The sequence below is a fragment of the Octopus bimaculoides genome, chromosome 19 (assembly GCF_046866305.1).
Source record: "Octopus bimaculoides isolate indiv1 chromosome 19, ASM4686630v1, whole genome shotgun sequence".
Taxonomy (NCBI): Eukaryota; Metazoa; Mollusca; class Cephalopoda; order Octopoda; family Octopodidae; genus Octopus; species Octopus bimaculoides.
The window spans coordinates 5168977-5182733 of record NC_142946.1 but is presented as its reverse complement, the minus strand read 5'-3'; the positions used below and the strand labels follow the sequence as shown (position 1 = coordinate 5182733).

At 36.5% G+C, this 13757-nt stretch overlaps 1 protein-coding gene across 2 annotated transcripts; it reads right to left on the bottom strand.

Moving 5' to 3' along the window:
• Window positions 1–503: 503 nt before the first annotated feature.
• On the bottom strand, window positions 504–12664 carry LOC106869433 (tRNA ligase complex-associated NAD(P)H dehydrogenase PYROXD1). 2 transcript variants are annotated; one of them, XM_014915177.3, is made up of 14 exons: window positions 12470–12664; window positions 10009–10089; window positions 8281–8400; window positions 7744–7815; window positions 6694–6747; window positions 6076–6149; window positions 4760–4920; window positions 3749–3834; window positions 3006–3132; window positions 2057–2169; window positions 1700–1822; window positions 1190–1327; window positions 1001–1073; window positions 504–695 (listed from the first exon to the last, which is right to left on the bottom strand). In XM_014915177.3, exons 1-14 carry the CDS (start codon window positions 12581–12583, stop codon window positions 520–522), a joined length of 1512 nt encoding a protein of 503 aa, XP_014770663.1. In that variant the 5' UTR covers window positions 12584–12664; the 3' UTR covers window positions 504–519. The 2 variants fall into 2 exon arrangements, with proteins under 2 accessions (XP_014770663.1, XP_014770664.1); XM_014915178.3 differs by having other exon boundaries at window positions 12515–12663.
• Between the last annotated feature and the right edge of the window lie 1093 nt (window positions 12665–13757).

Genomic DNA, 13757 nt, shown 5'->3' with positions numbered 1-13757 from the left:
TAATAATAATAATAAAAATAATAATAAAAATAATAATAAAAATAATAATAAAAATAATAATAATAATAATAATAATAATAAAAATAATAATAAAAATAATAATAATAATAATAATAATAATAATAAAAATAATAATAAAAATAATAATAAAAATAATAATAAAAATAATAATAAAAATAATAATAATAATAATAATAATAATAAAAATAATAATAAAAATAATAATAATAATAATAATAATAATAATAAAAATAATAATAAAAATAATAATAAAAATAATAATAAAAATAATAATAAAAATAATAATAATAATAATAATAATAATAAAAATAATAATAAAAATAATAATAATAATAAAAATAATAATAAAAATAATAATAATAATAATAATAATAATAAAAATAATAATAAAAATAATAATAATAATAATAATAATAATAAAAATAATAATAAAAATAATAATAATAATAATAATAATAATAAAATAATAATAAAAATAATAATAAAAATAATAAAGCTTTAATCAAAAAAGTCATCCACGTCAATTCCAGGTTCTAAAAGATTTTCCTTAAAACAGGTGAGATCCATTTGGTTAAGAATGAGATTTTCAAACGTTTCCTCCATATCGGTCTCTCCAATGAGGACTGCTCCTTGCATTCTGTTGTCACTTAACACAACTTTCAGATATTCCTCATCTGCAAATTAAAAAAAATATTGTCAATATATTGTTTATGTTTATATATATATATAGCAGAGTGAGCACATAAATGTGAAACAAGGTGGAAAAAATAGTACTCGAATACCAGAGGTAGAGTAATATGCTTTATTAAAAAGAAGCAAAAATATCACAAAAACTGTTACTCAGAGTTTCACGTTCCCATTCGTCAGAGAGTTTTGTTTAGAATCTAAACAAAACTGTCCAACGAATGGGAACGTGAAACATCTAAGCCTCGACTGTAAGAGACACCTGGCAAACAGATCTGCCACTTATGGTACCTACCTTCTGTTACTCTTAGAAGAAGTTCATAATTGTTACCAAGTCCTTGGGCATTGAATTTGCCAAGCAGGATAACCTGGAGTAAACGGGAATGGAAAGACCATAATTTTAGTGCAGCAAAAAAAAGTTTTGAAGAATTAAAGAATGTGAGCATTAACAAAGATTTCCAAGAAGAAGAAGAAGTATATTTACCTTGGAATTGAAAAATTTAGTGACGTGTGAGAACAACTCAAAACAAAAATCCATTTCTATATCTTCCTGGTTTTCACTGGCAACCATGCATTTAGCAGCATAAGCCCCCATCTGCCTTGCTTGAGTCCAAAGACGCATCTAATAAAAAAAAAGATACATGTATATATACATATATATATACAAGAGAAGGCTACACCAGGCTCCAATCTGATCTGGCAAAGTTTCTACAGCTGGATGCCCTTCCTAACACCAACCACTCCAAGAGTGTAGTGGGTGCTTTTACATGCCACCAGCATGAGGGCCAGTGAGGTGGTTCTGGCAATGACCATGCTCAAAAGGTGTTTTTATGTGCTACCTGTATGGGGGCCAGTCCAGCGGCACTGGCAATGACCATGCTCAGTACTTAAAATATGTAGAAGAAAGTATTTATTCGACTGAAGCTGAACAAGTCCACACCAATGGCAGCATGAAATTACAATACAGAAGATATCAATTCGTTTTCTCACTTACCTGGAACCAATGTTCAGCAAGTTTCCAAGAAGGAGTACAGACATCTCCAGCAGCAAAAACATTTGGTACTGAAGTCAGCATCTTTGAATTGACTTTAATTCCACCATCTTCACTACGGTCAAACTAAAACAGAAGGAAAGGTTTGAGTCAGGCTCAGAATCTGAGTTAAACTTGAGATCCCTTACTTAACAAACAGGTTAAACAATGCTTCAATTAATATATTCACCTAACCCATGCTCGCATGGAAAAACTGACATAAAAACAAATATTCATGTATATATATATATATATATATGTGTCCACACACACACATATAAACGAGTATTAATATATTAATATATTATACAAAATACTTACAGAATTTCCCTGAAGAAGAAGTTCTGTGTTTGGCACCACACCTGTAGCACTCACTACAAAATCACAGCCATAGACTTTACCATTTGTTAGAAGCGCATAGATTGGCCAATCAGCTGAAAATTAACAAATAAATTATCATAAAATAGGGGGTGAGTTGAAAGCGAAGTGTTTCAAGAGAGAGGGAGAGGTAACTGTTAGCATAGAAGGACAATCAATGTGAAGTATGAGTGGAGAGGGACGGTGTTAAAAAGTGAACTTGGATGTCAAAGGAAGTGATTCCAGGTAGTGAGATATATACAAGTGCAAATAAGTGCAAAACAAGGTGAAGAACATGGTACTTGAATACAAAGCTGGTCGTGATGATGATGATGATGATATATGGATATATCATCATCATCATCATTTTTATGTCAGCTTTCCATGCTGGTATGGGTTAGATGAGTTATGATCTGAATTAGTTTTTATTCAGGGTTGCTGCTCGCCTACGAAACCAGAGGGCCACATCTCACTCAAAACCTTCCTTATTGTGGTTTCTATGGCTGGACGCCCTTCCCAACATCAACTATTTTGAAGAACATAAAGGACTGCATTTCATCATGACGCCAGCAGAGAGGTTGCCTTGTGTCCCACAAGACCCAAAGAGTCATCAGTGGTCTATGATGTCTCCATTCCTTCAAGGAAATATCTCGAACAGAGGTGAGAGCGGGTTGGGGATGGAGGAAGAGTAAGGGGGGAGAGGGAAACAATGATGAGAGTGAGAGGGGGGTGAGGAGGAATGGAAAAGATACAGTGCTGGAGTGAGATAATTAGAGGAGGGAACAGAGTGACGGGTGATAGAGTGAGAGGAATGATTGAGAGATGAGAAGATATCAGAGAGCATCATGGGAAGAAATATTTGTATGTGTGTGTGTGTGTTTATAAGTAAGCACAAGGTATAAACTTTCCATACTTGTTGTCACATTGTCTTTATCTTCAAAAGAAGAGCAAGTCTCTTGTTTTCCAGATTCTTTGAATTCATCAGAAGATAAAATTTTTTCCACTTCTACTTGAAATTCTACATGGACATTGTGGGAGATCTGTAAAGGGAACCAATCCAATGAAAAACATTCAGGACGCATCACAAAATAAGGATTTCTAAACATTAACCCTTTGGCATTCAGATTACTCTATCGAATGTACAAAGGGGTGCCGAAAAGTTCCTGACTTTAACCCTTTCGTTACTGTATTTATTTTGAGATGCTCTGTGTTTCTTTGAATTAATTTTTAAATATAACAAAGAATTTAGTAAAATAACTTAGTTATTATTACGCTAGTGTTAGGAACATAAATTGTGACTAAGGTTTGGTGGAAGATTTTAATTCAAAACTTATGAAAACAAGACATTTGTACTACAGAGCCAGAGGCAGTTTCAGTCGGGTTTGGTAACGAAAGGATTAAGAATATTGCAAAAGGCCTGGTTGGAGGTCCAACCTTCTGGGTTCTTTTACACAGCTTAAATAAAATGGTGTGTGAATCTGATAGGGGAATATGTTGAATAACATCATAATTAACTGATCCTCCAGTATTTTCTTTTACCTAAAACCAGGAACTTTTCAACCTCCACTTATGTATATATATATATATATATATATATATATATATATATATATACACCAAAAAAAGAATTATTATCATGATTACAATCCAACTTACTGCTTGGACTCCTGACATGACTAAATTGCTTGACCAGTCTGGTCCTAAGGCTCCACCCAAAACAGACTTTGAAGCTTTGTCTGCAGCTGAAAACAAACAGCACAAGTGAGCACTTCATTAATGAGAATCATTAGGAACATTATTTCTTAAATATTATTTTAAAAACAACAACAATGAAACACAGATTAATTACTAGAAGATTACATATGCATGAAATCAACAGTTAATAAGATGAGAACATATTAAATACAGAGCAAAATAAACCAGTTGTTGCTGCCACTGTCATGATGATGACAATGACGACCACCAAATCATCATCATCATCGTTTAACGTCTGCTCTTCTTGCTGGCATGGGTTGGATGGTTTGACATGGAGCTGGCTAGTAGGGAGCTGTCCAGATCCCAACCGTCTGTTGCAGCATGGTTTCTATGGCTGGATGTCTTTCCTAATGCCAACCACTTAAGAGTGTGTGCTGGGTGCTTTTTACATGCCACCAGCAAGGGTGCATTTATGCGGCACCAGCACAGGTGAGTTTTTAAGTGGCACTGGCACAGGTGCATTTTAAGTGGCACTGGCACCTGAAAGGACAAGTCTGCATGTGTGGAAGACAGCAATTTTACTTAGCTTGATGTGTCTTATCAACTACAGGAAAGGGACCATCTCCTGGTCTCTTGTCATTTCTTCAGTGAGACCCAACATCTGAAGATCCTTTCTCACCACTTCATCCCATGTCTTCCTGGATCTACCCCTTCCACAGGTACCCTCCCCAATTAGAGCTCAGCACTTCTTTATGCAGCTGTCCTCGACTAATATTTTCACCATAATCGTCGTTATCATCACAGTGGAATCAAACTTCTTAACGACCCAATTATGCCAAAAACAAAAACAAAGCTAGTGATAAAAATAAACAAAACAAAGGATAAAATTAATTAGCATCCAAAAACAAATAACCAATATATAAAAAAATGTGTAAAATATAGAAGAAATAAAAAATAAATTTGCATATTCACCACTGATGTTGTATTTCATTCTCTTTAAAATTGGTTTCTTTTGTTCTTTTTTCTTGTTTAGTTTCTTCAAGAAGAATTCTCCTGCGCCAGCATCCACAAAAGTGCTGCTGATTGATTTGTCTTTGATTGCCCAAATCACTGAACACCCTTCAATCTCATATCTAAAAAAAATCAATAGAGAATCACACAGATTAATAAGTCTAATAAAGAGGTGGAAGAAGATATTTGATTCCAAACCAAAAGGGAAAATAAATGACATTAATTGCAAATATGTATTGTTGTTATTATCATTATTATTATTATTATTATTATTATTTGTAGTATTTGTTTATATTACTTAGGTCACTTTCAAAGAGGTGAGCTGGTAGAATTGTTTGAGCAATAGGAAAAGAGTTCAAATACCATCAAGATGAACTTTGTCTTTTGTCCCTTGAGGGCTCAATAAAACAAAGTACCAGTGAAGTACTGGGGTCAATGGTTTCAACTAAGTGCTCCCCTCAAAATTGCTGGCTTTGTACCTAAATCAGAAACCATTATTTAAGTTACCTTCAGATAAGCCCTCCAATAGCATCTCTAACCGTTTCAGGCCTCCAGACATCTTGCAATTCCCCAATAATTTTTGCAGGGCAAAGTATTAGAATACACTCCGTAGTCGTATTTAACCTTCCCTTCTTTGGGATTTCATTTTCATGTTGTCCCCTGCAGTAGGGATTTGCCCCACTGTTTGTAGCATGGTTTGTATACAGACTTGCTACTAAAAGAATAGGGTTTTCAATAGCAGCTTTCTCCATTTTTAGGGCTTTGCACTGTTGTTTAAGGTCTCTAGCATGAAGACTCCTGCAGTGCCATCTAAAGGTCACATGTGTTAACTGTGAACCTTGTGGCTCCCAGGCTAAAATTTAGTGCATATCCGAGCAGTAGTAGGCCCAAGGTAGAATGCATACAGCCCACCAGTCTCTGAACATACCCTGGCATCACTCAACCATTGTCCCAGCTTTGAGCTAAGAGCCAAGTACAAATGGAGTACGGCTATAAATGGTTACCCTTCCAGGAAAGGTCATTCTAAACAAAAAACCATGTTCAGAATGAACTGCTCAGAACTGGTTCCATTTCACATGGCACCTGAAGGTCTTGGAGTAAAAAGTGCATAAGAGCTTATACCAGAAATGGTTAAAGTAATTATAATATTAATAATGGTTTCAAAGTTTGGTGCAAGGTCAGCATTTTGGGGGGAGGGGGTAAGTTGGTTACAACTGGTACTTATTTTATTGACTCCAAAAGAATGAAAAGGAATAAGGAATTCCATAATTACTTACACCATTTCTGTAGCTATTCCACCATTTCCAATAATTATGACCCTCCTAGCTGAAGAAAGTTTTTCTTGAAAAGTCTGAAATGAAACAAAAAACAAAAAAAATGGTCAGATGGAATGAGAAAGACACTCAATACAAGAGACTTGTATTTACAGAGCTTATTTTGTGTTTCTTTTTTTATTTTTATTTGTCTGTGTGTGTGTGTGTGTATCTCTCGAGTAGGTCCATTTTTTATCTATGGACCTCTTTGATTCCTATGGCTATTAGAGTCCCCCACCAACTCGGAGTGAGGGGTACCTTCATAGCCATATGATGTCTAAAGACTCTTATTATATTTTTATGATTGAACATTCTCTTTTACTCTTTTACTTGTTTCAGTCATTTGATTGTGGCCATGCTGGAGCACCGCCTTTAGTCGAGCAAATCGACCCCAGGACTTATTCTTTGTAAGCCTAGTACTTATTCTATCGGTCTCTTTTGTCAAACCACTAAGTTATGGGGACGTAAACACACCAGCATCGGTTGTCAAGCGATGTTGGGGGGACAAACACAGACACACACATATATATATACACATATATATGACGGGCTTTGATTAAAACTTATTTTTATTTTACTCACTTGAACACTTTCAGTATCTCTGATTCCAAGAACATAAGGACTGTCTACAATTACCTACAGAAAACAGATACAGAAAAATGAATATTAATTTAGTCACAAAGATCACGAAGTAGGGTTGCTCCTACATATGAGGCAAGGGTGGTAAAATTGGGGGCCAAACAAATAACTCGAATAGAATTTTTAAATCTGTTAATTACAAGAAAACTTGACTCAATACTCTTGACTACACTCAATATTGGCTACAAGTAAACTCCACTCAGCACTCTGACTACATCCAGCCTCTACTCAACACTAACTGTACCAAATTTCAACATTCTGATGATGCCTAAACACCATTCGACATTCCTCCTCCTCATCATCATCATCGTCGTATATGTATTTGCCATGCTGGCATGGGTTAGACGGTTTGACTGAGAATGGTAAGCCAGAGAGCTGTGCCAGGCTCCAGCCATCTGTTTTGGTTCGGCTTTTACAGCTGGATGCCCTTCCTAATGCCAACCACTTTACAAAGCGTACTGGGTGTCTTTCACATGTCACTGGCATGAGAACCTTTTATGTGGGACTGGCACCGGTGCCTTTCACATATCACCATCATTAGCAACAACCACGATTCACTTAGCTTGACATATCTTCTCAACATTCATCATTTAATACCCGTTGTTCATGTTGGCATGGGTTGGACGGCGCTGCACCAAACTCCAGTCTGATTTGGCATGGTTTCTATGACTGGATGTCCTTCCTAACGTCAACCACTCCGAGAATGTAATGGGTGCTTTTACATGCCACCAACATGGGTGCCAGTTGCATGGCACCAGCATCAACCACATTGCATCTGTGAAGCCTAACACTTGAATGGTGCTTTTTATGTGTCGCATTTTTTACATGCACACATTCATTTGTCAGCAAGCAGGTAACATACTTGTCTCCAGGTATCCATCAACCCAATCACATTGACAAAACATGAATCACTCAGGCGTGGTCTCTTCTCTGCTGCGACACAACCTTCACTAACCCAAACACTGGCAACATAAAAGTGAAATGGTGACTCACCTTTGGTTTACCACCTGTACAAATACACAGTTTCTCATATGAAATCTCACTTCCATCAGCGGTTTTAATGTTCTAAATAAATATGAAAAAAAGGGTATTTATATGAATATTTTGTTTAAATGATCTGAAATCAAGTGGTTCAATATGAACTTCCAAATAATTCCTATGCATCTAAGTTTATATTTAATACTTAATAACTTGCTTACCAAAATAACACATGCACGCATGTATGTGCACGCACACACACAAAAGCACATATACACATATACTTTTATACATTGTCAACATTTTAATCCATGCAAAAATATTTCAAAACTGTAATTTTTTGAAATATAAATAAAAATGATAATTTCAAATTTTCGCACAAGGCCAGCAATTTCGACGGCACCAGCAAACCTAGGACTGGTCCTGTTCTCAGTTGCAACATGAAAAGCATCATTTAATTACCAGGATCCAGTGGGAATTTGAAAATATGAAAATATATTTTGAAAAATACATTTATAACATGTTAAGCTGGATGTTGTTATGAAACTGTACCTGTTCCACTGAATCCAAAGATACGACTTCTTTGTGTAATATCACAATGTTCTTATTGACCGTTTCGATTTCAGCAAAAGATTTTTCTTCCACATCAAAGACTTCTAGAGTCTTTGAAATCTGAAACGATAAACAAAATGGTATTATTAACTTCTGGAAACATTTTTTTATTTTCATATTCACTTTTGTCAAAACATGGAATAAGCGGTCTACATTAGTTGGCTACTGTCAGAACCACTAGTGTAGGTAGAGTGTGTGCCACCTGGGGCACCCCTTCTGTTTACAGTCTCTGGACCCCACAAAAAACACATATTGCCTACAGCAGACCCAAAAGTGCCACCTGGCGGACCGCCCCTACTGCCCCCCCCCCTCCCAGCTATGCTAATGATCAGAACACTGAATTCTTCAAAAATTCCATGTTTCCTGAAATTCACCAATGCTACTCCTGACAACTTTGGCCACTTTTTTCAATTCTACTATCACAAAGAATGAAAGACAAAGTTGGCCTTGGCAGCATTTGAACTCAGAATGTAAAGAGTTGGAAGAAATGCCACTAAGCTGGACTTCCAAATTTTTAAAGTTGTCCAACACAGAAGCAAAATAAGAAGAATTATAGAAGGCCGGCTCTGGTTGTTATTTCATTAATAAAGGGGAAAGAGCTAAAAAAAAACGTCACTGGTATTTTTTGAAGGTGTTTGTTGTTGTGATGGGGTTGGTGGTGGGGTTGGAGCCTGTTAATTTTGAAAACCAGTTTGTTAACGAATGGTACCTGTTCAAAGTTATGAGGACTGGACTGACAAGAGTTATCTATCTTGGTTTTGAACACTGCTTCACATCAACAATAAGATACGAAAGATTTAACTCATTTTGAAGTAGTGAAACCAACATTTTGTCGGCTCAGTTAGGAATGACAATAAAAATGAAACATTTAGCAACATTTTAGAAGAATGAATCAAATGTAAAATATATTTGCTGTCATAAATTCCATGTTACTAAGAGTCTGATGAATTTTCCTATACAAACATCAATCATATGATGACAATGGCAAAGAATATATTACAGAATTCCTTTATTGCAGTTTTAATAAAAGAATATTAAATTCATTAAAAGATATTCAGGAATATCAACTGAAATAACATAAATCAGGTTTTCAAATTTTGAATGGATTATCGCTGAATAATACCTTGTGATTGAATTTGGTAGATGGAAACTGTGTGGAAGCCCATGTGTGTGTGTGTGTTTGTCACACACCCACAATTTCACTACTTCACAACCAGTGATGGTTTGTTTACATCCCTCATAACTTAACAGTTCAACAAAAGAGATAGAATGAGTACTAGACTTTAATAAAATTAGTGCTGAGGTCAATTTGTTCAACTAAAAACCCTTAGAGGCTGTGCCCCAGCATGGCCACAGTCGAATGACTGAAAAAAGTGAAAGATAGAAAATAAAAGACAAAATATAATATTGGTTTCAAATTCTAGCACAAGGCCCACAATTTTGGGGTCAAGGTTAAGTTGATTATATCAACCCCAGTGTACAACTGGTACTTATTTTATTGACTCTGAAACGACGACAGGCTGAGTTAAACTCGGCAGAATTTGAACTCAGAACATGAAGACAGATGAAATGGCGCTAAGCATTTTGCCTGACATGCTAATGATTCTGCTACCTGAAGACAAAAAATAATATTAATTTACCTGATTGAAATTAATAATATTAATTTACCTGATTGAAATTTGTAACAGCTTTCACCAGACTCGATGCAGACAAAAGAATTATAGTTTCTTCTGGACATAACCATGAAAGCTGAAAGTAGAAAATTCCATAAACTGTTTAGAGTTTGATGCATACATGCTCTTTGTGAGAACAAAAAAATTTCAGCTTCATTTCACGAAGAACAACCGCTCAAAATTATTTGACAAGAAATAGCAGCCACATCTCAAAATCATTCTTTACAATCATAAAGAAATGAAAGGTATCTTATTCAACCTTTTTGGTAGCGATCTGTCTGAGGGTGTGTTTCATTCTATGATTCTTATGAGGCAAACTTCATGCTTTAACTCTTTAGCATTCAAATTATTATCAAAAGTAATGCTTATTGATTCACATTATTTTGAATTAATTCTTGGTGACTGAGTATTCCACAGACACATGTATTCTTAATGTAATTCTCAGCCAGAATCAGCAAGACAGTATGACTGGGTTGTACATTTTGAATTCGAGATACAATCCACCACCAGACAGGATTCTGTACTGTTACCTTCAGCCCAAAATTCACTCACAAGGCTGTAAGAAAATGATGTTTGTTCAAGTTTGTCCAAGATGCCACACAATGAGATCGAATTTGGGACGTGGATGTAGTAGATGGAAACTAATGGAAGCTCATCATACATATGTATGTATGTGTTTATGTATTTATGTATGAGTGCGTGTGTATGTGTGTATGTACGTATGAATGCATAGTAGTAATAATAATAATAATAATAATAATAATGAAATTGTGTATAATCCCTTCTACTGGAAGCACAAGGCATCGAATTTGGGGGAAGGAGTTAAATTGATTACATCGACCCCAGTACGCAACTGGTACTTCATTTATCGAGCCCGAAAGGATGAAAGCAAAGTTGACCATAGCAGATTTTGAACTCAGAACATAAAGACAGATGAAATACTGCTAAGCATCTCGCTCGGCGTGCTAACGATTCTGGCAGCTTGCCACCTTAATTATTGTGCACAGTGCTCAGGTGCACAGTGCTCAGGTGCACTAGAACTTATCAAAGGTGCATGTATATGTATGCATTCTTGCATGCATGTGTGTGTATGTATGTATCTATGTATGTGTGTATGTATTATGTATGTGTGTATTTATGTACGTATGTGTGTGTGGGTTTGTCGCCACCATTGCTTGACAACCTGTGTTGGTTTGTTTACATCCGTGTAACTTAGCAGTTTGGCAAAACAGACCACTAGAATAAGTACCAAACTTGAAAATAAGGACCAGGATCGATTTCTTTGACAAACCCCTACAAGGCTGTGCCCCAATCCAATGACGGAAACAAATGTTAAAGAAAAATAAAGAAAATAAAGAACTGTCCATAGTTCTTTATTCTCCCAATTGAGGCCATTCATCTCTGACATTTCTGAGTCAAAGATGGTTTGTTCAGGAGGATGGTCGACTGCCAACTGCAAAATTAATTAGTTTTGTATCCAGTCAATGGTACTCTATTATGTCTATGACCAAGACAGCGCTTGCTGGCACACTTTGTACCAGGATAGTAATAATTATATACTGTATAATTAAATATAATTTTCTTAATTTGCAGTTGAAGGTTGGTTTAGACTGTACAAAACACTTTCAATGTTTGCTATGGGTTAGAATAAAAGTAATGCTTTTAAGACAATCTGGATGAGGAATTAGAACACAAATTTGGAACCCAAAAATAATAGACTAAATACAAGCTGTGTAGTTAATTAGCTTGCTAAATATAGCAGTCAAGTCTGACCTAAAAATCACACCCTGCTGCCTTCAAACAGAAAAATAAAACACATTGAATAATGTAATCCAAGATACAGCATTCCTAAAAATAGATGGGATGGTGACAGTTGTCACCTATGATCAAAGGACTTTGGTATGTTCAGTTAGGGCCCACCTGGGGCTAAAAACAGTATCTGGCAAAAGATGATGTATTGATGTAGTTGCTTTCATTAATTCTGTCATCATCCTTCCAATCTTAATCGACCAAAAGTTACAAAACATTCTCTTTGCAGAAGATAATTATTTGTTATTATACGTCTCTGCTTAGGGTAGGTGACCTGGCAGAACCATTAGCACCACGGGCAAAATGCTTAGCCCCAAATTACCTCTGGTTGAGCTGATCTGAGACCCAAGACGGTCGATATTTGATCATCTCCTTTTTTTGTAAATCCTGGACTACACTGTCCGATGTATCATCTTTTTTTTTTTATGTAAGACGGCGAAGCGTTGAGATAGATTTGGCTGGTATTTCTAGCAGGAAGCGCGATCACTTCCTCGCCGGCTAGTTGACAGTCGTTTAAACTGACATGGAATGTCGTTCCAGAGGACACTGACCTTATCCCTTTACCGTAAAATATACTCTATCATCAATATTTCAATACTAAGATAATAAATTAAAACGAATTGTCTGATACTAATAAAGTTAATTACACTAAGCTTCAAATGATCCCACATAGAATTATGTATTAGTGTTACCGTCTCAGCACAAGTCACACCAGCAATTCCTCCACCAATAACGACATATTTCGCTTTTGAGACATTCATCTTCCTTGGAAATCGATCATCAGCTGTTGCAATAATGGGACACAACTGCTATTACCGGTGTCGAGGGAATTATAGTAAACCTTTCTTTTAAAGTCCTGTTGACGTAATTTTTAGAAGACAGTAATATTTACTTTCGTTGTTGTTGTTGTTGGCACTCCGTCGGTTGCGACGACGAGGGTTCCAGTCGATCCGATCAACGGAACAGCCTGCTCGTGAAATTAACGTGCAAGTGGCTGAGCACTCCACAGACACGTGTACCCTTAACGTAGTTCTTGGGGATATTCAGCATGACACAGTGTGACAAGGCTGACCCTTTGAATTACAGGCACAACAGAAACAGGAAGTAAGAGAGAGAGAGAAAGTTGTGATGAAAGAGTACAGCAAGGTTCGCCACCATCCCCTGCCGGAGCCTCGTGGAGCTTTTAGGTGTTTTCGCTCAATAAACGCTCACAACGCCCGGTCTGGGAATCGAAACCGCGATCCTATGACCGCGAGAATCAAGATTGCCAGAGGATGCTCTCAAAGTTCCTGTTAATAGAATCAATGCAGATTTAGTGGGCATGGTAGAACCCTCTGGTTTGCCAGCTCATGTCGAACTGTCCAATCCATAACATCATGGAAAATAGACATTAAACGATGATGATGATGATGGTGATGATGATGATGATGATGATGATGATGGTGGTGGTGATGGTGATGATGATGATGATGGTGATGATGATGATGATGGCGATGGTGATGATGATGATGATGATGGATGATGATGATTTTTATGACAACGACGACGATGATGATGATGATGATGATGATGATGATGAGGAGGAGGAGGAGGAGGAGGAGGAGGAGGAGGATGATGATGATAATGATTGAGTGTGGATGATGGTTGAGGAAGGTTAGGGAGGAAATCAAGGGTCATATCATCTGCACAAGAGTGGGCCCTGTTGAATGGGGCAGAAAGAGATTAGGGGAACAAAACTAAACCCCCCCCCCCCCTGGTAAATACCCAGAGTTGATTGAGAGTTGGTCAGAAAGACTTCCGTCGTCACATATCATGATGACACAATCCTATAGGGAGCTTGGGAGCTCACCATTCCAAGGGATGAAAGATGGGTGGAACCACCTGCAGACAGGAAATTATGATAAAATATTCAGAAGCCAGACGTTGAGACAAGAG